The 23813-nt window shown below is 52.8% G+C and overlaps 2 protein-coding genes across 2 annotated transcripts in view; both read left to right on the forward strand.

Annotated features, from left to right (window-relative positions):
• CIC (capicua transcriptional repressor) overlaps positions 1–12519 on the forward strand; it is a gene marked incomplete at its 5' end in the record, with an annotated part of 38608 nt that extends 26089 nt beyond the window's left edge. Inside the window, 8 exons of the mRNA XM_061376805.1 lie at positions 195–522; positions 1148–1351; positions 1527–1826; positions 1951–2147; positions 3229–3418; positions 5957–6088; positions 8031–8162; positions 12239–12519. Coding sequence (XP_061232789.1) covers positions 195–522; positions 1148–1351; positions 1527–1826; positions 1951–2147; positions 3229–3418; positions 5957–6088; positions 8031–8162; positions 12239–12504 — 1749 coding nt within the window. The remainder of the gene's footprint in view (positions 1–194; positions 523–1147; positions 1352–1526; positions 1827–1950; positions 2148–3228; positions 3419–5956; positions 6089–8030; positions 8163–12238) is intronic.
• A 712-nt stretch (positions 12520–13231) lies between these two features.
• On the forward strand, positions 13232–17224 carry RPS19 (ribosomal protein S19). Its single transcript, XM_061376806.1, has 5 exons — positions 13232–13319; positions 13435–13535; positions 15341–15524; positions 17018–17072; positions 17170–17224. Exons 1-5 carry the CDS (start codon positions 13249–13251, stop codon positions 17194–17196), a joined length of 438 nt encoding a protein of 145 aa, XP_061232790.1. The 5' UTR covers positions 13232–13248; the 3' UTR covers positions 17197–17224.
• Positions 17225–23813: the final 6589 nt, after the last annotated feature.

Genomic DNA, 23813 nt, shown 5'->3' on the forward strand with positions numbered 1-23813 from the left:
ACCCCCTTGATGACATATAACCCCATATACCTCCTATACGACCCCGATATAATCATCCATAATACCCCCATATAACCCCTTCATTGGCCTCCCACACCTCTCCCATCAGACTCCACACACCCTCGACACCACACCATGATCCCCGCCCATGACCCCATAACTCTATAACTCTCTCTCTGACTCTGTCCCCCCAGATCATCCAGCTGAGCCCAGTGCCCGTGGTGCCCCCCCCCGGCAGCCCCACGGCAGCAGTGGGGGGAGGGGGGGGCAGCAGTGGGGGTGGGGGTGGGGGCCCGGGGGGGCAGCCCCCAAAGGTGCTGCTCCCCTCCCCCGCCCGCATCGCCTACGTGCACCCGGCCCCGCCCCCCGCCGGGCCCCCACCGGGTCCAGGCTCCGCCCCTCCGGGCCCAGGCCCCGCCCCCCCGGGGCAGGGCCCCGCCCCCACCTTCGTGCAGCCCCCGGTGCTCGGGTTCACGGCGCTGGGGCCGGGGGGGTCGGCGATCGTCCAGCCCCTGCTGCCCGGTACGGGGGGGATATAGGGGGGTCTATGGGGGGTTAATGGGGGGGGATCTATGTCTTGTTGGTTACGGGAGCTGTGGGGGGGGTCTAATGGGGTCTATGGGGAGGATATATAGGGGGTTAATGGGGGGATCTATGGGGGGGATCTATAGGGGGTTAATGGGGGATCCCATGAACTATGATCTATGTTAGTGAGATCTATGGGGGAGGGTCAATGGACTGTTGATAGGGGAGCTATGATCTAATGAGGGAGTTATGGGGAGGTCTAATGATCTATGGGGAAGATAATGTCTATGGGGGGGGCATCTATGCTAATGGGAATCTGTGGGAGCTCAATGGGGGTTACAGGGGATCTGATGGGGGCGATCTAATGAGGGGTTATGGGGGATCTATGGGGATCTAATGGAGAGGGTTGATGTGAGTCTATGTTAATGGGGACTGGGATGAATGAGGAGATGGGGGGGGCCTTAATGTGGGGTGTGGGGGGGTATGGGGGTCTTAAGATGAGCTATGGGGGTGTATATGGGGTATGGGGGTCCTAAGGTGATATATGGGGGTTATATATGGGGCTATATGGGTCCTGTGGGGCAGATGTGGGTCCCATGGGGCCAAGGCTGATGCCCCCCAGGCCTGTCCCCTCTGCCCCCCCCAACGCTGCCTCCAGCCTCGGCCGGGCCGGTCCTTGCCGCCATTTACCCTGGCCCCGCCCCGGGGCCCGCCCCTGGCCCCGCCCCTGCCACCGGATTGGTCTACAGTGTGGCGGGAACCGCCCCTTCCGTTGCCCCGCCCATTCTGCCTAAGGGAGGCCCCGCCCCCAGCCAGGGCAATGCAGGTAAAGGGGGGCAATGGAAAGGGGGCGTGGTTAAGGGGAATGGGCGGGGCTACGTCCTATGGGCAAGCTGCTTGTGTGGATAATGGAGCTGTATGAAGTATGCAAGAGGGGGCGGGGCCTGGAGACCAGGCCCCGCCCCGCCCCCTCATTTGCATGCCCCCTCCCTTCTTTACAGCCCCCTTGAGCTTCCCCCCTTCTCGCCCTCCCCGCCCCCCCCTCCCGAAGCCCCCCCAAAAGGTCAAGGCCGCCATTGCCACCATCCCCATTGGCTGCTACGAGGGGCCACGCCCCCCCCCGGACCCCCCCCGTGGCCCTCCTGACCCTGCCCCTCCCCCACCACCCCCTCCTCCTTCTTCCTCCTCCTCCTCTCCCCCTCCCCCCACGGCCGAATGGGAGCCCCCCGCCCCTCCCCCACCCGTCCCAAACGACCCCCCCTCCCCCCCCACCACCGAGGCCTGGAGCCAAAGGGAGCCCGGTGAGGAGTCCGTCCCCTGCACTCGGCGGACACGGTGAGTGCCCCTCCCCCCTTTATCCATCGACGCTTTAATTAATTAACCTCATTAATTAATGAACCCCCTTTATTCCCCCCTCCCCCATAGGGTACCAAGTGGCGCGCGCCGCCCCCCGAGAGCCGCCCGGAGCCCCCCCACACCGCTCCTGGCCCCTCCTCCTCCTCCTCTTCCTCCCCCCCACACCCGGAGGGGCCCCCCCGAGGCTCCGCCCCTCCTCCCCCCCCGCCGGGCCCCCCCCCGCTGAGGAGCGCAAGGATGGGGGAGGGGCGGGGAAGAAGTGCAGAGTGCGGCTCAGAAAACCTTCGATTCCGTCGACACAGTGCAGTGGGGGGAGGGGCAAGGGGGGAGGGGGTGTTGGGGTGGGGGAGGGGCTTTGGGTGGGGGCTCTATGGGGGGGAAGGGGCTGGGGTTGGGGATGAGTGGGGGGAGGGGTATGGGATGGGGGAGGGGGTCAGGTGGGTGTCCATGGTTCTGAGGGGTTTGGGACTACCTCCCCCTTCATGACTCCTCTCTCCCCATTGCCCCTCCCCCTCCATGGACCCACATAACCCCCCATTGTTCCTCCTCCCCCTCATTCCCCCATTGCCCCTCCCCCATTTACCCCACATAACCCCCCATTGTCCTTCACCCTTCATTTATCCCCCATAACACCCCCATTTGCCCCCCATTGCTCCCCCTTTACCCAACCCTTTGCTCCTCCCCCCTCATCCCCCATTGCCCCTCCCCCTCCATCTGCCCCACATAACCCCAACTTTGATCCTCCCCCTCCATTTACCCCCCTTTTCCCCTCCCCCTCCATTTGCCCCACATAACCCCCCTTTTCCCTTCCCCCTCCATTTACCCCCCTATTGCCTCCTCCCCACTTGCCCCCCATTGCTCTTCCCCTACGTAGCATAACCTCCCTCTCCGTTCCCCCTCCCATTTATCCCCCTCGATAGCCCTCTCTCCCCTTCCCCTTCGCATTTACCCCCCATTGCTTTCTTTCTTTTACCCCCCTTTTCCTTCTCCCCTTCTCCCACTCGCACCCCCTGATTGCCTTTCCCCCTCCACTTGCCCCCATTGCTCTTCCCCTTCCATTTACGATAACTTTCCGCTCCCCTCCATTTATCCCCCCATAACTCCTTTTCCCTTTCCCCCTTCCTATTTATCCCCACATTGCCCTTCTCTCTCTTTTTACTCCTCTTTCTCCTTTCCCTTCTATTAATCCCCATTGCTCTCCCCCTCCATTTACCCCATTGCCTCCTCCCATTTGTCTCCTTGATCGCCCTTGAATTTACATTGCCCCTCCCCCCTCCTATTTACCCCCACTGCCCTCCCCCTCCACTTACTCCCTTCCCTCCCCCTCCATTTACTCCCATACCCTCCATTCTCCCCCCTCTCCCCCCTCACGCCCTCCCCCCCAGGGTGCTCTCGGAGGTGGATTTCGAGGAGCGCTTTGCGGAGCTCCCCGAGTTCCGGCCCGAGGAGGTGCTCCCCTCCCCCACCCTGCAGGCCCTCGCCACCTCCCCCCGCGCCATCCTGGGCAGTTACCGCAAGAAGCGCAAGAACAGCACGGGTCAGCGGGGGGAGGGGCAATGGGGGGGGAGGGGTCGGGGGGGGAGGGGTTCCATAGGGGGAGGGTTTGGATTGGGGGGAGGGGCATGAATGGGAAGGGGTCACATGGGGTCAGTGGGGGAGGGGTTTGAATGGGGGGAGGGGCATGAATGTGAAGGGGTCACACAGGGTCAGTGGGAGTGAGCTTTGAATGGGGGGAAGGAGTATGAATGGGATGGGGTCACATGGGGTCAGTGGGGGAGGGGTATGAATGGAAAGGGGTCACATGGGGTAAGTGGGGGAGGGGTTCTGTAGGGTGAAGCCTGGCTGAATGGGGGAAGCCATGAATGGGGGAAGGGGTGACATGGGGTCAGTGGGGAGGGGTTGAATGGAGGGTCATGGGGTCAATGGGGAGGGGTCCGAATGGGAAGGGGTCACATGGGGTCAGTGGGGGAGGGGTTCTGTTGGGGGAGGGGTGTGAATGGGGGGAGGGGCATGAATTGGAAGGGGTTAAACGGGGTCGGGGGGGAGGGGCATGAATGGGAACAGGTCACATGGGGTCAGTGGAGGAGGGGTCTGAATGGGAAGAGGTCACATGGGGTCAGTGGGGGAGGGGCATGAATGGGAAGGGGTCACATGAGGTCAGTGGGTAGTTTTCATTTCCTATTGCATCTCATCCCATTCCTGATTTCATTCATCCTTTCCCATTTGGATTGCTCCACCTGTTTCTATCTATCTGATCTGATTCCATATTCAGATCCCCATTCCATCCTCTATCCCCATCCCAATCTATTTGATTCTCCTTCCTTTCCTATCCCATCCCAATCCCATTCCATTTGATTCCCCATCCATTCTGATCCCCATCCCATCCCCCATCCCCATTCCCATCCCATTCCCATCCCATCCCCATTCCCATCCCCATCCCATTCCCCATCCATTTCCATCCCCCATCCCATTCCATCTGATCCCCTATCCCCATTCCCATTCCCATCCCCATCCCATTCCCATCCCCTATCCCATCCCATCCCCATCCCATCCCCTATCCCATTCCACTTCCCTATCCCATTCCCAGTCCCATCCCCTATCCATTCCCATTTCCTTAATTTGATCCCATCCCCATTCCCATCCCCATCCGATTCCCAGTCCCATCCCCATCCATCTGAATCCATTTGATTCCCATTTCCTTATTCCATTCCCATCCCATCCCATCCCATCCCCATCCCATCCCCATCCCATTCCCATCCCCATCCCATTCCCATCCCATCCCCATCCCCATCCCATTCCCATCCCCATCCCATTCCCATCCCCATCCCATTCCCATCCCCATTCCCATCCCATTCCATTCCCATCCCCATCCCATCCATCCTTTCATCCCCATCCCATTCCCATCCCATCCCCATCCCATCCCCATCCCATCTCCCATCCCATTTCCCCATCCCCATCCCATCCCCATCCCCATCCCATCCCCATTCTTATCCCATACCCATCCCATCCCATCACCATCCTATTCCCATCCATCTGATTCCATTTCATTTCCATCCCATTCCCATCCCATTCCTATCCCATCCCCATCCCATCCCCATCCCATCCCCCCATTCCCATCCCATCCCCATCCCATTCCCATCCCATTCCCACCCCATTCCCCATCCCATCCCCATCCCATTCCCATCCCATCCCCATTCCCACCCCATTCCCATCCCATCCCCACCCCATTCCCATCCCATCCCCATCCCATCCCCACCCCTATTCCCATCCCATTCCCATCCCATTCCCATCCCCATTTCCCCATCGTTTCCATTCCTACCTCATCCCATCCACATTCCCCATCCCATCCCCATCCCATTCCCATCCCATCTCCATCTCATTTCCATTCCCATTCCCATCCCATCCCATTCTGCATCCCATCCTATCCGTATCCCTACCCCATTCCCATTTGATTCCCATCCCATCCCCATTCCCATCCCATTCCCATCCCATTCCCATCCCATTCCTATCCCATCCCCATCCCCATCCCGATCCCCATCCGGATCCCATCCCATTCCCATCCCATCCCATCCCCGTCCCATCCCCTATCCCATTCCCATCCCATCCCCATCCCCTGATCCCCATCCCGCATCCCATCCCCATCCCATTCCCATTCCCATCCCATTCCATCATCCCATCCCATTCCCCATCCGATCGATCCCCATCCCGATCCCCACTCCCGATCCCCCATCTGGCCGGATCCCATTCCCATCCCATCCCATCCCATTCCCATCCCATCCCCATCGCATTCCCATCCCATTCCCATTCCCGATCCCCTTCCCATTCCCATCCCATCCCCTATCTCATTTCCTGATCCCATTCCCTTATCCCATTTCCCATCCCCTTCCTATTCTCATTCCCGTTCCTACATCCTATCCCATTCCCATCCTATTCCCATCCCACTGCCACCCCATCCCATCCCCATCCCATTCCCATCCTATCTCCATCCATTTTGATTCCTTGCTCCTAATCCCATCCCATTCCCATCCCATTCCCATCCCGTTCCCATCCCATTCCCACCCCGTTCCCATTCCAGACCTGGACTCCTCTGCCGAGGACCCGGCCTCTCCCAAGCGCAGGCTCCGGCGCCGCTCGAGCTGCGGCTCCGAACCCAACACCCCCAAAAGCGCCAAGTGCGAGGGCGACATCTTCACCTTCGACAGGCCCGGTCAGTGGGGGGACACCCCAAAACACCCCTTAATACAGGGGGGTCCCCAAGATCCCCCCTTGAGGTGTGGGGCAGAGCTGGGGCTGTGGGGCTGGGATATGGGGGGGAAAAAGGGGGGATTCCCCCTTTTGGGGGGTATCAGGGTAATGGGGGGGTGGGATGGGGGTGGGGGGTCCCTAAGGTGGGGGGGAAGAGGGGTCCTTATGGGGGGGCTGGGACCTTGATAATAGGGGGGTCCTTATGGGGGGGGGAGTTGGGGTCATGGGGTTATGGGGGGATGATAATAGGGGGGTCCTTAAGATGGGGGGGGGGTTTGGGAGGTTCCCTATGGGAGGTTCCCTATGGAAGGGTGGTTTGGGGGTCCCTTTGGGATGTTCCCTATGGAAGGGGGCTTTGGGGCTCCCTATGGGAGGGGGTTTTGGGGGTCCCTATGGGACGGTCCCTATGGAAGGGGGGTTTGGGGGTCCCTATGGGAGGTTCCCTATGGAAGGGGGTTCAGGGGGGTCCCTATGGGAGGTTCCCTATGGAAGGGAGGTTTGGGGGTCCCTATGGGAGGGTCCCTATGGGGGGTCCTATGGGGTCCCTATGGGGGGGTTGGGGGGCCCTATGGGAGGTTCCCTATGGGGGGGTTTGGGGGTCCCTATGGGAGGGTCCCTATGGAAGGGAGGTTTGGGGGTCCCTATGGGGGGTCCCTATGGGGGGTCCCTATGGGGGGGTCCCTATGGGGGTTCCCTATGGGGGGTTCCCTATGGGGGTCCCTATGGGGGGTCCCTATGGGGGGTCCCTATGGGGGGTTCCCTATGGGGGGTTGGGGCTATGGGAGGTCCCTATGGGGGGTTTGGGGGTCCCTATGGAGGGTCCCTATGGAAGGGGGTTTGGGGGTCCCTATGGGAGGTTCCCTATGGAAGGGGGGTTTGGGGGTCCCTATGGGAGGTTCCCTATGGAAGGGGGTTTGGGGGTCCCTATGGGAGGGTCCCTATGGGGGGGGTTTGGAGGTCCCTATGGGAGGTTCCCTATGGAAGGGGGGTTTGGGGGTCCCTATGGAGGTCCCTATGGGGGGTTTGGGGGGTCCCTACCCTGGGGTGGGGGTTCCCTATGGAGGGGGTTTGGGGGTCCCTATGGGAGGGTCCCTATGGGGGGGTGTGGGGGTCCCTATGGGAGGTTCCCTATGGAAGGGGGGTTTGGGGGTCCCTATGGGAGGGTCCCTATGGAGGGGGCTCTGGGGGTCCCTATGGGAGGGTCCCTATGGAAGGGGGTTTGGGGGTCCCTATGGAGGGTCCCTATGGAAGGGGGCTTTGGGGGTCCCTATGGGAGGTTCCCTATGGAAGGGGGTTTGGGGGCCTATGGGAGGTCCCTATGGGGGGGTCCCTATGGGAGGTTCCCTATGGAAAGGGTTTTGGGGGTCCCTATGGAAGGGGGGTTTGGGGGTCCCTATGGGAGGTTCCCTATGGAAGGGGGGTTTGGGGGTCCCTATGGGAGGGTCCCTATGGAAGGGGGGTTTGGGGGTCCCTATGGGAGGGTCCCTATGGAAGGGGGGTGTGGGGGTCCCTATGGGAGGTTCCCTATGGAGGGGGTGGGTTGGGGGTCCCTATGGGGTTTATGGGGGGGGGCTGGGACCCTGATAATAGAGGGGTCCTTAAGATGGGGGGGAAGGAATTGGGGGTCCCTATGGGAGGTTCCATACGGAAAGGTGTTTCCTATGGGGGGGGGAGTTGGGGGTCCCTATGGGGGCCGTAATAGGAAGCAGCAGTGGGGGGATGGGCAGTTGGGGGTCTCAATGGGGGGGGTCACCTTAATAATAGGAGGGATCCCTAAGAATGGGATGGGGGGGGTGAGATGGGGCTGGGGGTGCTTTCAATGGGGGGGTTGGGGTCAGATGTGGGGGGCACCCCCTTTCTGTGGGGCTGGGGGCTCTGACCCCCCCCGTACCCCATTGCCATAGGCGGGGAGGGCGAGGATGTGCTGGGGGAGCTGGAGTACGAGAAGGTCCCGTTCTCATCCCTGCGCCGCACCCTGGACCAGCGCCGGGCGCTCGTGATGCAGCTCTTCCAGGAGCACGGCTTCTTCCCATCCGGTAACGGCACCAGAACGGGCACAAACCGGCCCAAAATGGGCCGAAAACAGCACAAAATGGGTTTAAAACAGCACAAAATGGGTCTGAAACAGCACAAAATGGGTCTAAAACAGCACAAAATGGGTCTAAAACAGCACAAAATGGGTCTGAAACAGACCAGAATGGGTCTAAAACACACCAAAATGGGTCTAAAACAGACCAAAATGGGCCTAAAACAGACCAAAATGGTCTAAAACAGATCAAAATGGGCCTAAAACAGACCAAAATGGGTCTAAAACACACCAAAATGGGTCTAAAACAGACCAAAATGGGCCTAAAACAGACCAAAATGGTCTAAAACAGATCAAAATGGGCCTAAAACAGACCAAAATGGGTCTAAAACACACCAAAATGGGTCTAAAACAGACCAAAATGGGCCTAAAACAGACCAAAATGGTCTAAAACAAATCAAAATGGGCCTAAAACAGACCAAAATGGGTCTAAAACACACCAAAATGGGTCTGAAACAGACCAAAATGGGCCTAAAACAGACCAAAATGGGTCTAAAACAGATCAAAATGGGCCTAAAACAGACCAAAATGGGTCTAAAACAGATCAAAATGGGCCTAAAACAGACCAAAATGGGTCTAAAACACACCAAAATGGGTCTAAAACACACCAAAATGGGCCTAAAACAGACTAAAATGGGTGTAAATCAGACCGAAATGGGTGTAAACCAGCCCAAAATGGGCCTAGAACAAACCAAAATGGGTCTAAAACAGACCAAAATGGGCCTAGAACAGAACAAAATGGGCCCAAACCAGCCCAAAATGGGCCTAAAACAGAACAAAATGGGTCTAAAACACACCAAAATGGGTCTAAAACACACCAAAATGGGCCTAAAACAGACTAAAATGGGTGTAAATCAGACCAAAATGGGTGTAAACCAGCCCAAAATGGGCCTAGAACAAACCAAAATGGGTCTAAAACAGACCAAAATGGGCCTAGAACAGAACAAAATGGGCCCAAACCAGCCCAAAATGGGCCTAAAACAGAACAAAATGGGTCTGAAACAGACCAAAATGGGCCTAAAACAGACTAAAATGGGCCCAAAACAGCCCAAAATGGTCTAAAACACACCAAAATGGGCCTAAAACAGACCAAAATGGGTGTAAATCAGACCAAAATGGGTGTAAACCAGCCCAAAATGGGCCTAGAACAGCACAAAATGGGCCCAAACCAGCCCAAAATGGGCCTAAAACAGACCAAAATGGGTTTAAAACAGAACAAAATGGCCCTAAACCAGACCAAAATGGGCCTAGAACAGCCTAAAATGGCCTAGACCAGCCCAAAATGGGCCTAGAATAGCCCAAAATAGTCTAAAACAGCCCAAAATGTGCCTAGAACAGCCCAAAATGGGCCTAAAAGCAGCCCAAAATAGGCCTAAAATGGCCCTAAATGGGCCTAAACCAGCTCAAAATGGGACTAAGGCAACCCAAAATGGGTTTAAAACCGCCCAAAATGGACTAGACCAGCCCAAAATGGGCCTAGAATAGCCCAAAATGGGCCTAGAACAGACCAAAATGGCCTAAACCAGACCAAAATGTGCCCAAACCACCCCAGTATGGGCCTTAAACAGCCCAAAACAGGACCAAAGCAGGCCAAAATGGGCCCAAAACAGCCAAAAATGGTCTAAACCAGCCAAAAATGGGCGTAGAACAGCACAAAATGGGCCTAAAGCAGCCCAAAATGGGCCTAAACCAGCCCAAAATCGGCTTAGAACAGCCCAAAATGGCATAGAATAGACCAAAATGCACCCAAACCAGCCCAAAATGGGCCTAGAACACCCAAACTCAGCCTAATCCAGCCCCAAATGGGCCCAAAGCAGCGGCAAATTGCCTAGAAAAGCCTAAAATGAGCCTAGAACGGCCCAAAACGGGCCCAAAACAGCCCAAAATGGCCTGGACCAGCCCAAAATTGGCCTAGAATAGCCCAAAATGGGCCTAGAAGAGGCCAAAATGGGCCTAACCCAGCTAAAAATGGGCCCCAACCAGCCCAAAATGCGCCTAAACCAGCCCAAAATGGCCTAGAACAGCCCAAAATGGCCTAGAACAGCCCAAAATGGGCCTATACCAGCCCAAAATGGCCTAAAACAGATCAAAATGTGCCCAGACGACCCCAGAATGGGCCTTAAACGGCTCAAAACGGGCCCAAACCAGCCCAAACTGGGTCCAAACCATCCCAAAATGGGCCCAAAACAGCCCAAAATGGTCCTAGAAGAACCCAAAATGGGCCCAAACCAGCCCAAAATGTACCTAAAGCAGCCCAAAATGGGTCTAAAACAGCCCAAAATGGCCTAGACCACCCCAAAATGGGCCTAGAATAGCCCAAAATGGGCCTAGAACAGACCAAAATTGGCCTAAACCAGCTCAAAATGGGCCCAGAATAGCCCAATATGGGTCTAGAACAGCCCAAAATGGTCTGAACCAGCCCACAATGGCATAAAACAGACCAAAGTGTGCCCAAACCACCCCAGAATGAGCCTTAAATGGCCCAAAACGGGCCTAAACCAGTCCAAAATTGTCTAAACCAGCCCAAAATGGGCCCACACCAGCCCCAAATGGTCTAAACCAGCCCAAAATGGTCCTAGAACAACCTAAAATGGGCTCAAACCAGCCCAAAATGGACCTAAAGCAGCCCAAAATGGGTGTAAAACAGCCCAAAATGGGTCTAAAACAGCCCAAAATGGCCTAGACCACCCCAAAATGGGCCTAGAACAGCCCAAAATGGCCTAGAACAGCCCAAAATGGCCTAGAACCGCCCAAAATGGGCCCAAACCATCCCAAAATGGGCCTAGAACAGCCCAAAATGGTCTAGACCAGCCCAAAATGGCCTGAAACAGACCAAAATGTGCCCAAACCACCCCAGAATGGGCCTAAAACAGGCCCAAACCAGTCCAAAATGGTCTAAAGCAACTGAAAATAGTCCTAGAACAACCCAAAATGGGCCCAAACCAGCTCCAAAAGGGCCTAGAACAGCCCAAAATGGTCTAAAACAGACCAAAATGTGCCTGGAACAGCCCAAAATGGGCCTAAGACAGCCCAAAATGGGCCCAAAACAGCCCAAAATGGGCATAGAATAGCCCAAAATGGGCATAGAACAGCCCAAAATGGTCTAAACCAGCCCCAAATGGGCCTAAAACAGACCAAAATGGGCCAAAAAAGAGCCCAAAACAGTGTAAAATGGGCCCACAACAGCCCAAAATGGCCTAGAACAGCCCAAAATGGGCCTGAACCAGCCCAAACTGGGCCTACAACAGGCCATAATGGGTCTAAAAGTGCCCCAAATGGGGCCAAAACAGCGCAAAATGGGCCTAGAACAGCCCAAAATGGGCCTAGAATAGCCCTAAATGGGCCTAAACAAGACCAGAATGGGCCTAAAGCAGCCCACTCTCCCCATTCCCATTCCCTCTCTCCCCATTCCCTATCCCCCATTCCCTCTCCCATTCCCCATTCCCTCTCTCCCCATTCCCATCTCCCTATCCCCATTCCCTGTCTCCCATTTCCTGTCTCCTATCCCCATTCCCCATCTCCCATTCCCCATCTCCCATTCCCCATCTCCCATTCCCCATCTCCCATTCCCTATCTCCCATTCCCTCTCTCCCCTTTCCCTATCCCTATCTCCCTATCCCCATTCCCTGTCTCCCATTCCCCATCATTCCCATTCCCTCTCTCCCCATTCCCTATTCCCTCTCCCCATCTCCCTATCCCCATTCCCTATCTCCCATTTCCTGTCTCCTATCCCCATTCCCTGCCTCCCATTCCCCATCTCCCATTCCCTCTCCCTCTCTCCCCATTCCCTCCCTATCTCCCATTCCCTCTCTCCCTATTCCCCATTCCCATTCCCTCTCTCCCCATTCCCCATCTCCCATTCCCTCTCTCCCCATTCCCATCTCCCTATCCCCCATTCCCTCTCTCCCCATTCCCCATCTCCCATTCCCTCTCTCCCCATTCCCATCTCCCTATTCCCCATTCCCCATTCCCATTCCCTCTCTCTCCATTCCCATCCCCATTCCCATCTCTCTCTCTCCCCCCCAGCCCAGGCCACCGCCGCCTTCCAGTCCCGTTTCTCGGACATTTTCCCGTCCAAGGTCTGCCTCCAGCTCAAGATCCGCGAGGTGCGCCAGAAGATCATGCAGGCGGCCACGCCCCCCGAGCAGGCCCCGCCCCCGGACCAGGCCACGCCTCCCGACCAATCCACGGCCCCCGACGCGCCAGGCCCCGCCCCCAGCGCTGCCGAACCCGCACACAACCCCCACGAAGCCACGCCCCCTTCGCCCGCCGCAGGGGGCGGGGCCCGCTGAGCATTCCGAGGCCACGCCCCCTACTTTTATCGCTATGGAAGCCGCGGGGGGGTCGCCATGGAAACCGCGGTGGGGGGGGGTGTCACGTGACCGCGCTCTTTAATAACCGGTAAATCTTTGCAGACCCGGCGCCGCCTCCGTCTCTGTCGCCGATCACGTGGGGGGGGTTGGGGCGTTGCTATTGGTTGGTGGGGGAGGGGGCGTGGCGTTACGGTTTCTCAGCCAATGGGAGCGTGGCGGAGCGCCGCTTGAGCCAATCCGGGTACGGCTTTGGTACACGGGTTTGCACACGGTCCCGCGCTCATTATTCGGGGGGGGGCGGGGGGAGAGGGCGCCGGCGGCTTATGGAGCACCAAAAAGCACCGAATTCACCCCAAAACGAGCCTATGAGTCCCGACTGCCAATCAGGACGCGCCTTTTAACTACCGCTCGACGGGCAGCCAATCAGCAGTGGGTTTATATCGGGGAGGTGGGGAGCGGCTGTGCTGGCGGGCGTCAGCTCTCGCTTCGCCCCGCCCCTTCTCCTCCCCTATTGGCCTACACGTACTCTCGCCTTCGCTGATTGGCGGGACGCGTCTCGCGAGACTTCCGGCCCTGCTGCTTCCCCCGGTCGGCCCCGCATTGCGGCCTTTTCTGGTGCCGCCGCCGCTGAAGCGAGGTCGGGGCCTGGGAGGGAACCGGGGCCGGGATGGGGGGCACCGGACCGGGGTTACCGGTTACTGAGGGGTCGCTCCGTGCCCGCAGATGCCCGGGGTGACGGTGAAGGACGTGAACCAGCAGGAGTTCGTGCGCGCTCTCGCCGCCTTCCTGAAGAAGTGAGGCCTGGAGGGGGGACAGGGAGCGGGGCTGCAATGAGGGGAGAAGGGGGGGTCCGGGGTTCCCATTGGGGCCTATGGGGGGGTTCCGGATGCTCTGATGCTGCCGGTGCAGGTCGGGGAAGCTGAAGGTCCCGGACTGGGCGGACACGGTGAAGCTGGCGAAGCACAAGGAGCTGGCGCCCTACGATGAGAACTGGTTCTACACGCGTGCCGGTACGGGGCAATGGGGGATTACTGCACCAAAATACCCCAAAATTGGGTCGAAACCACCATAAACCGGCCAAAACCTGCCCCAAAATACCCAATATTGGCTCTAAACCACCCCAAAATTGCCCCAAGATTTGCTCTAAAGCAAACAAAAATAGCCAGAATTGCCCCCAAATGCCCCAAAATTGGGTGTAAGCCCACCAAAACTGCAAACCACCCCAAAATACCCCAAAATTGTATCTCAAACACCAAAAAAGTCCCAAAATATCCCCAAATTAAGTCTAAACCGCCTTAAATGGCCAAAAGTGGCCTCACAGCACCCCAAAATTGGCTGTAAACCACCCAAAAATGGCCCCTGAATACTCCAAAGTTGGCTCTAAACCACACAAAAATGGCTAAAAGACCCCAAAGTTGGGTCTAAGCCACTGTAAAATTGTTGAAAACGGCCTCAGAATACCCCAAAATTGAATCTAAAGCACCAAAAAAATGGCCAAAAATACCCCAAAATTGGCTCTAAACCACCCTAAAATTGCCAAAAATGGCCTGAAAATACCCTGAAATTGGCTTTAAACCATCCAAGAAAGGCTGAAATTGCCCCAAAATACCCTAAAATTGGTTCTAAACCACCCAAAAATGGCACCAAAATTACTCAAAATTTGTACTAACCCCCCCCAAAATAGCCAAAATTGCCCCAAAATACCCCACAATTGGGTCTAAACCACCCAAAAATTGGCCCCAAAATACCCCAAAATTTGTTCTAAACCACCCAAAAATTTCACCAGAATTGCGTCTCAACCACTCAAAATCGATCAAAAATGGCTCCAAAACAGCCTAAACTCAGCCAAACCTGTCCCAAAACGGCCCCAAAAGAGCCTCTAAACCACCCAAAATCGATCCAAAACAGTTCCAAATCACCCCAGACTTACCCAAAACCACCCTAAAGTGATGCAAACCCACCCTAAACTGCCCCACATCTGCCCAAACCCCACCCAAACTGCCCCACATCTGCCCAAACCCCACCCAAACTGCCCCAAACCCACCCTGAACTGCCCCACATCTGCCCACACCCACCCAAACCCACTCTAAATTGCCCCACACCTGCCCAAACCCATCCCAAACTGCCCCAAATCCGCCCCAGACTGCCCCAAACCCACCCCAAACTGCCCCAAACTCACCCAAACTGACCCAAGCCCTCCCCAAAGTGCTCCAAACCCACCCAAACTGCCCCACACCAGCCCAAGCTGCCCCAAACCCACCCAAACTGACCCAAATCCACCCTAAATTGCCCCACATCCACCCAAACCCCCCAGACTGCCCCAACCCCGTGCCAAACTGCCCCAAGCCCTCCCCAGAGTGCTCCAAACCTGCCCCAACCTGCCCCAAACACAGCCCAGACTGCCCCAAACCCACCCTAAATTGCCCCACATCCACCCAAGCCTCCCCAAAGTGCCCCAAACCCTTCCAAAGTGCCCCAAGCCCTCCCCAAAGTGCCCCACATCCACCCAAACCTGCCCCAAACTCATCCCAGACCCTCCCAAATTGCCCCAAATCCGCCCCAGACTGCCCCAAACCCACCCTAAACTGCTCTACATCCACCCAAACCCTCCCAAAGTGCCCCAAGCCCTCCCCAAAGTGCTCCAAACCCGCCCCAAACCCACCCAAACTGCCCCACACCAGCCCAAGCTGCCCCAAACCCACCCTAAATTGCCCCACATCCGCCCAACCCCCCCAAACTGCCCCTAAGCTGCCCCACACCCACCCCCAAAGTGCCCCAGACCGGGGCGGATCTGACCCCAGTGTCTCCCCTGCAGCCTCCACCGCGCGGCACCTGTACCTGCGGGGGGGCGCGGGCGCCGGCTCCCTCACCAAGGTGTACGGGGGGCGGCAGCGCCGCGGGGTCCGGCCCAGCCACTTCAGCCGCGGCTCCGGCGCCGTCGCCCGCCGGGTCCTGCAGGCGCTGGAGGCCCTCAAGATGGTTGAGAAGGACCAGGACGGGTAAGGAACCCCCCCCATCGCGATATGACCCATCCCTATCGCGATATGACCCATCCCTATCGCGATGTGAGCTGCTCCTATCGTGATATGACCCATCCCCATCACGATGTGAGCCGCTCCTATCGCGATATGACCCATCCCTATCGCGATGTGACCCATCTTTATCGCGATTTGGCCTATCTATATCGCAATGTAGCCCATCTTTTATCGCGATGTGACCCATCCCTATCGCGGTGTGGCCCACTCCTATCACGATACGGCCCACTGCTATCGTGATATGTCCCACTCCTATTGTGATACGACCCACTCTTGTGGTATGACCCAACCCCATTGTGATACGAACCACCCTATTATGATATGACCCCCCCCACCCGTGATATTACCCATCCCTATCGTGAAACAAGTCCCCCATTGTCATAAAACCCCGTATGGCGTGATATTACCCACCCCTGTTGTGATATAACCCATTGCTATTGTGGTATGTGCTACCCCTATTGTGTCACGACCTACCCCTGTTGTGGTATGATCCAACCCTACTGTGATATGATCCCCCCCCCCGTTGTGATATGACCCACCCTATTGTGATATGCCCCCCCACCCAATTGTGATACTAGCTACTCCTGTCGTGATACAACTCCCCCATTGTGATAAAACCCCCTACATCGTGATATTATCCACCCCTACTGTGATATGGCCTACCTCTATAGTGATATGACCCCCCCATTGTGATATGACCCACTCACCCACCCCCCCCATCACGATGTTACTCCCCCTAATTGTGATATGACCCACCCCTTTGGTGATATGATCCCCCTATCATGATATAACCCCCTATATAAACCCCCAGTTGTGCTGTGACCCCCCCATCGTGATATGATTTCTCTAGTCATTATATGACCTCCCCAATCACGATATGAGCCCCCTTCCCATTGTGATATGAGCCCCCCTGATTGTGATATTACCCCCCATCATGATATGAGCCCCCCTATTGCAATACGATCTCTCACCCACAATACGACCCCCACCCAATTGCAATATTACCCCCCCATCGTGATATGATTCCTCCAATAGTGATACGTCCCCCCAATCGCAATTATGACCCCCCCTTCCCATCACAATACGACCATCTATTGTGATATTACTTCCCCATCGCGATATGACCCCCCCCCTTCAAATCACAGTATGACCTCTCTGATCACAGTAGGTCGTGATATGAGCTCCCCCATGATAGGGTGCAGTGTGACCCCCAACCCCTTATATATACTCTGTATAGACATGTATATGTGTATATATGTATGAATATACCCCACTTGAAATAGTGCATGATATAACCCCGTATAGTCGCGATATAAACCCCCATAGTTGTGATAGAACCACTTAAATATACCGTTCTTGACCCTCATATCGCGATAGAGCCCCCCCTATCGCGATAGACTGGGATAGGACCCCACACACTCACAATAGAATCCGGTCGTGCCTCTCATTGACTGCAGGGGGCGCAAGTTGACTCCGCAGGGGCAGCGGGACCTGGACCGCATCGCGGGGCAGGTGCGTTTTTGGGGGGGTTTAGGGCGTTTTAACCATTTTGGGGTGGTTTGAGGTGGTTTTGGGGGGGGGTTTGACCGGTTTTGGGGTGTCCCCGCAGGTGGCGGCCGCCAGCAGGAAGCACTGAGGAGCTGAATAAAAGCAGCGTGGAGATGCTCGTGTGGTGTTTGTGTCCAAACCGGGGGGAAATGGGCCCAAAGTGATGGGAATTAGCCCCAAAATATGGGGGGAACTCATTAAATGTGGTTAAAATGACCCAAAATGGGAGGAGGGAATGAGATTGGGAGGAATGCCCCTGAAATAGGGAAAAGGAGCGCAAAATAGGGGGGAAACTGCCCCAAAATGGGGAGAAATGCTCCAAAACGGGGAGAAAATGGCCCAAATATGAAAGGAGAAACCCAAATTGCAGGAAACTGCCCCAAAAATAGGGCTGGGGGTTGGAAACTGCCTGTAAATAGGGCAGGAATCCCCAAATAGAGCAAAATCACGCCAAATACAGGGATGGGAATCCCAAAATTGGTATAACCTGACCCAGAAGAAGGGGTTGGGAAGCCCCAAGGGCTCAGAAACTGCCCCAAAATGGGGATGAGAATCCCAAAATGAGGGGAAACTGCTCCAAAAATCAAGGGGATGATTCTAAAATGATGGGAAATTGCTCCAAATTGGGGGAAAATCGACAAACAGTGGGAAACTGCCCTAAAATAGGGCTGAAACCACCCAAAACCATGAGAGCGACCCAAAAGCATTGTGAAAATGACCCAAAATTGGGTGAAAAACCAGAAAAAGTGGCTCAAAATGGGGGGAAATGCCCCAAAACCTGAAGGATCATGATTATTTGGACGGGTTGGAGGTGAAAAAATGGGTAAAAATCAGTGGGTTTAGGCAATATTTGGTTAAATAATGGGGGTTTTGCCCAAAATGGTGCTTTATTGGGGAAAAAACCCTAAAACCCCACAATTTTGGGTGTTTTCTTTTGCAATGGGGTCCCAGTGACCTCTTTTTAGCGATCAAACTGGGGAAAACCACCCTTTTCTCCCCAAAATACCCATTTTTAGCCAAAAACTGAGGTTTTGGGGGGAGAAATGGTGCAGTTTGGAAGGTGCCGCTGTAAAAAATGGGGCGATTTAACCAAACTTGATGATTTTGTGATTGAAAAGCTCGTTTTGGGTGGAAAACCGCCCTTTTTTGCCTCATTGGAAGTGGGAGTTTTGGGGCCATTTGCCTGCTTTTTGTGTGTGGGTTTCCTGCAGCTTGGAATGTGCGGGAAGGGGGTGGATTTTGGGTCAAAAACACCCAAAAATGGGGATTTCTGCTGAGTGCCTTGGTAACGGCTCCATGTGAGGGGGAAAAAAACCCTTTTACCTCGGGAAATTGAGGTTTTAGCTCAAAAAGTGGAGTTTTTGCCTCAGAAAATGGCATCTTACCTCAAAAAGTGATGGTTTTACCTCAGAAAATTGAGTTTTACCTCAAAAAGTGAAGGTTTTACCTCAGAAAGGGGAGGTTTCACTTCAAAAAGTGAAGTTTTTACCTCAGAAAATGGAAGTTTTTACTTCAAAATTGAAGTTTTTACCTTGGAAATTGGAGTTTTACCTCAAAAGGTGAAGGTTTTACCTCAAAGTGGAGGTTTTACTTCAAAAAGTGAAGGTTTTGCCTCAGAAAATGGAAGATTTTACTTCAAAATTGAAGTTTTAACCTCGGAAATTGGAGTTTTACCTCAAAAAATGATGTTTTTACATCAAATTGATGTTTTTACCTCAGGAAATGAGTTTTTTACATTAAGTGAAGTTTTTATGTGAGAAAATGGAGATTTTACCTCAAAACCTGAAGGTTTTATGTCAAAAAATGAGGATTTTACCTCAGAAAATAAGACTTTAACCACACTAAATGGAGGGTTTACCTCAAAAAATGATGGGTTTGCCTCAAAAAGTGAAGTTTTTACCTCAGAAAGCAGAGTTTTTACATCAAAATTGAACTTTTTACCTCAGAAAAGTGAAGTTTTACCTCAGAAAGTGACTTTTTTTACATCAAAAAGTGATGTTTTTACCTCAAGAAATGACATTTTTACATTAAGAAGTGAAGTTTTTAGGTAAGAAAACAGATTTTGCCTCAAAACCTGAAGTTTTTACCTCAAACAGTAAAATGAGGCTTTAATCATAATAAATGGAGGTTTTACCTCAAAAAAATGATGGTTTTGGCACAAAACTTGACGTTTTTACCTCAGAAAAATGGGGGTTTACCTAAAAAAGTGGATTTTTTACGTCAAAAAGTGATGTTTTTATCTCTAGAAATGACTTTTTTTTTTTACATTAAGAAGTGAAGTTTTTAGGTAAGAAAATAGAGATTTTACGTCAAAACCCGAAGTTTTTACCTCAAAAAGTGAAGTTTTTACCTAAGAAAGTGAAGGTTTTGACTCAGAAAACAGTTTTCACCTCAAAAAGTTCAGGGTTTTATGTAAGAAAATGGAGATTTTTGCCTCAAAACCGATGTTTTTACATACAAAAGTGAGGATTTTACCACTGAAAATGAGGCTTTAATCATAATAAATGGAGGGTTTACCTCAAAAAATGATGGTTTTGCCTCAAAACGTGAAGGTTTTGCCTCAGAAAATGGAATTTTTACATCAAAAGGTGAACTTTCTACCTCAGAAAAGTGAAGTTTTTACCTCAGAAAAATGGGGTTTTACCTCAGAAAGTGACTTTTTTACATCAAAAAGTGACGTTTTTACCTCAAGGAATGACATTTTTACGTTAAGCTTTTAGGTAAGAAAATAGATTTTGCCTCAAAACCCGAAGTTTTTACATCAAAAAGTGAGGATTTTACCTCCAAAAATGAGGCTTCAATCATAATAAATGGAGTTTTTACCTCAAAAAATGATGGTTTTGCCTCAAAACGTGAAGGTTTTGCCTCAGAAAATGAGGTTTTACTTCACAAAGTAAGTTTTTACCTCAGAAAATGATGGTTTTGCCTCAAAAAGTGAAGCTTTTGGCTCAGAAAATGGACTTTTTACCTCAGGGAAAAAAAAAGAGGGTTTTACAAAATTGAGTTAAAACCTCAAAAAGTGAAGGTTTTACCTCAAAAAACAGAGGTTTACTTCAGAAAATTGAGGTTTTACTTCAAAAACTCAAAAAATGGAGATTTTGCCTTCAAAAATGGAGGTTTTACCTCAAAAATGGAGGGCTTGTATCAGGAAATGAGAGGTTTTTACCTCAAAAATGGAAGTTTCATATCAGGAAATAAGAGCTTTTACCTCAAAAAGTGAAGTTTTTACCTCAATAAATGGTGACGGCCTCCAAAAATTGAGGTTTTTACCTCAAAAAATGAGGGGTTCACCCTAGGAAATTGAGGTTTTAAGTCAAAAAGTGAAGGTTTTAGCTCAGAAAACAGTTTTTACCTCAGAAAATGGGGCTTTAAGCTCAAGAAATGAGTTTTTGCCTCAGGAAATCACGTTTTTAACTCAAAAAGGGATGTTTTTATGGAGGGTTTGCCTCAGAAAATGGGATTTTACCTCAAAAAGTGAGGGTTTGACCTCAGAAAATGAGGCTTTAAGCTCAAAAAGTGGAGTTTTTGCCTTGAAAAATGATGTATTTACCTCAAAAAGTGAGGGGTTTGGCTCAGAAAATGGAGGTTTGCTTCAAAAAATGGAGTTTTTACCTCAGAAAGTGAGGGATTTGCCTCAGAAAATGAAGTTTTACCTCAAAAAATATAGCTTTTACCTCAAAAAGTGAGGGATTTGCAACAGAAAATGAAGTTTTACCTCAAAAAAGGATTTTTTACCTCAAAAAGTGAGGGATTTGCCTCAGAAAATGGAGGTTTACTTCAAGAAATGGAGTTTTACCTCAAAAAGTGAAGGTTTGAGGTCGGGAAATGGAGCTTTTACCTCAAAAATTTGCATTTTTCTTCAAAAGTGAGGTTTTCACCTCAAAAAATGGAGCTTTTACCTCTGAAAATTGCGTTTTTCCTCAAAAGTGAGGTTTTTACCTCAAAAATGGAGCTTTTACCTCTGAAAATCGAGTTTTTCCTCAAAAGTGAGGTTTTTGCCTCAACACACAGAGCTTTTACCTCTGAAATTTGAGTTTTTCCTCAAAAGTGAGGTTTTTGCCTCAAAAAATGGAGCTTTTACCTCTGAAAATTGCATTTTTCCTCAAAAGTGAGGTTTTTGCCTCAGAAAATGGGCAGAAATTGGGTCCAATCCTGAGAATTTGGGGCTAAAGAGGCAGAAATTGGGTCTGATCATTGGGATTTGGGGCTAAAACCACCAGAATTGGGTCTAATCCCACTAAAGTCCCTTTTGGATGCAGGAATTCGGGGGTAAAGAGGCCAAAATTGGGTCTGAGCCTCAGAATTTGGGGCTAAAACCACCAGAATTGGGTCTAATCCCACTGAAGTCCCTTTTGGATGCAGGAATTTGGGGCTAAAGAGGCAGAAATTGGGTCTGATCCTCAGAATTTGAGGCTAAAAACACCAGAATTGGGTCCCATCCCACTAAAGTCCCTTTTGGATGCAGGAATTTGGGGCTAAATAGGCGAAAATTGTGTCTGATCCTTGGAATTTGGGGCTAAAACCACCAGAATTGGGTCCCATCCCACTAAAGGCTCTTTTGGATGCAGGAATTTCGGGCTAAAGAGGCAGATTTTGGGTCCCATCCTGGAAATTTGGGGCTAAAAAGGCCAAAATTGGGTCCAAACCTGCAGAAGGCAGGAATTTGGGGCTAAACATGCTGAAATTGGGTCCAATCCCACTAAAGATGTTTGGGGCTGCAGGAATTTGGGGGTAAAGAGGCAGAAATTGGGTCCTATACCGGGAATTTGGGGCCAAAAATGCTGAAATTGGGTCTAATCCCACTAAAGTCCCATTTGGATGCAGGAATTTAGGGCTAAAGATGCCAAAATTGGGTCCCATGCTGGGAATTTGGGGCTAAAAATGCCAAAAATGGGTCCATTCCCAATGAAGGCCATTGTGTTTGCAGGAATTTGGGGGTAAAGAGGCAGAATTTGGGTCCCATTCTGAGAATTTGGGGCTAAAGATGCTAAAACTGGGCCTCATCCCAATGAAATCCCATCTGGATGCAGGCATTTGGGGCTAAAAGGGCCAAAATTGGGTCTCATCCCACTACAGGCCTTTTGGATGCAGGAATTTGGGGCTGAAGACACCAGAATTGGGTCCCGGCAGAGGAATTTGGGGCGAAAAACGCAGAAATTGGGTCTTATCCCACTCGAAACTTTTGTGACTGCAGGAATTTGGGGCTAAAAGTGCCAGAATCGGGCCCCATCCCTGACTTTTGGGGCTAAAACCATCAAAATTGGGTCCTAATCCACCAAAGGCCTTTATGGGCACAGGAATTTGGGGCTAAAGAGGCCAAAATTGGGGTTTTCTTTGCCTTGTGCCCGACACCAACCCTGTTCCATCCCCATTGCACCCCGGGTTCTGCTCCATTTTATCCCATTTTTGCCCCATTTTCCCCAGTTTCCCCCATTTTTCCCCTTTCCTCCCATTTTAGCCCCATTCTCCCCCATTTTTTCCCATTTTCCCCCAGTTTGGGCCCCATTTCCCCCAGTTTTCCCCTAATTCCCCTGGTTTTGCCCCATTTCCCCCTGGTTTTGGCCCCATTTTCCCCGGTTTTGCCCCATTTTCCCTGATTTTGCCCCATTTTCAGCGGTTTTGCCCCATTTCCCCCATTCCCAGCCCCATTTCCCCAGTTTTTGTCCCATTTCCCCCAGTTTTGCCTCATTTCCCCCACTTCCCAGCCCCTTTCCCTCCCACTTTTGCCCAATTTTCCCCATTTTGGCCCCGTTTTCTCTGTTCCCAGCCCCCTTTCCCCTGTTTTTTTCCCCATTTCTCCCCTTCCCTGCCCCATTTCCCCAGTTTTGCCCCATTTCCCCCATTGCCATCCCCGTTTTCCCCCTTTTTTGCCCCATTTCCCCCTGTTCCCATCCTCCCTTCTCCCTGTTTTTGCCCCATTTTCCCCATTTCCATCCCCGTTTCCCGCCATCTCCCCCCATTTTTGCTCCATTCCCCCCGGTTTTGCCCCATTTTCCCCGTTTTTTCCCCATTTCCCCCCGGTTTTGCCCCTTTTTGCCCCATTTTCCCCCGTTTTTGCCCCATTTCCCCCCGGTTTTGCCCCATTTTCCCCCGGTTTTCCCCGTTTTTGCCCCATTTCCCCCCATTTTTGCCCCATTTCCCCCCATTTTTGCCCCATTTACTCCCGGTTTTGCCCCATTTCCCCCCTGTTTTGCCCAATTTCTCCCATTCCCATCCCCGTTTACCCCGGTTTTGCCCCATTTCCCCCGTTTTTTGCCCCATTTCCCCCCGGTTTTGCCCCGTTTTTCCCATTCCCATCCCCATTTCCCCCCGGTTTTGCACCATTTCCCCCGGTTTTGCCCCGTTTCCCCCGGTTTTGCCCCATTTCCCCCCGGGTTTGCCCCATTTCCCCCTGCAGCCTTTGCCCATTTCCCCCATTTTTGCTCCATTTCCCCCCCCCCCGGTTTTGCCCCATTTTCGCCCGTTTTTGCACCATTTCCCCCCCCGGTTTTGCCCCGTTTCCCCCATTCCTCTCCCATTTCCCCCCGGTTTTGCCCCATTTCCCCCCGGTTTTGCCCCATTTCCCCCGGTTTTGCCCCATTTTTTCCCGGTTTTGCCCCGTTTTCCCCCGGTTTTGCCCCATTTTTTCCCGGTTTTGCCCCATTTCCCCCGGTTTTGCCCCATTTTTTCCCGGTTTTGCCCCATTTCCCCCGGTTTTGCCCCATT

Source organism: Neopsephotus bourkii, unplaced genomic scaffold (assembly GCF_033783945.1).
Source record: "Neopsephotus bourkii isolate Nb327-2 ecotype Australia unplaced genomic scaffold, CSIRO-AGI_Nbou_v1 NB_1739, whole genome shotgun sequence".
NCBI lineage: Eukaryota > Metazoa > Chordata > Aves > Psittaciformes > Psittacidae > Neopsephotus > Neopsephotus bourkii.

What these genes read in the sequence shown, in the direction of transcription:
- RPS19 (XM_061376806.1), top strand. Translation starts at nt 13,249, where the DNA reads ATGCCCGGGGTGACGGTGAAGGACGTGAACCAGCAGGAGTTCGTGCGC. An exon ending in CTGGTTCTACACGCGTGCCG is followed by an intron (nt 13,536 to 15,340) that starts GTACGGGGCAAT and finishes TCTCCCCTGCAG; the next exon opens with CCTCCACCGCGCGGCACCTG. An exon ending in GTTGAGAAGGACCAGGACGG is followed by an intron (nt 15,525 to 17,017) that starts GTAAGGAACCCC and finishes CATTGACTGCAG; the next exon opens with GGGGCGCAAGTTGACTCCGC.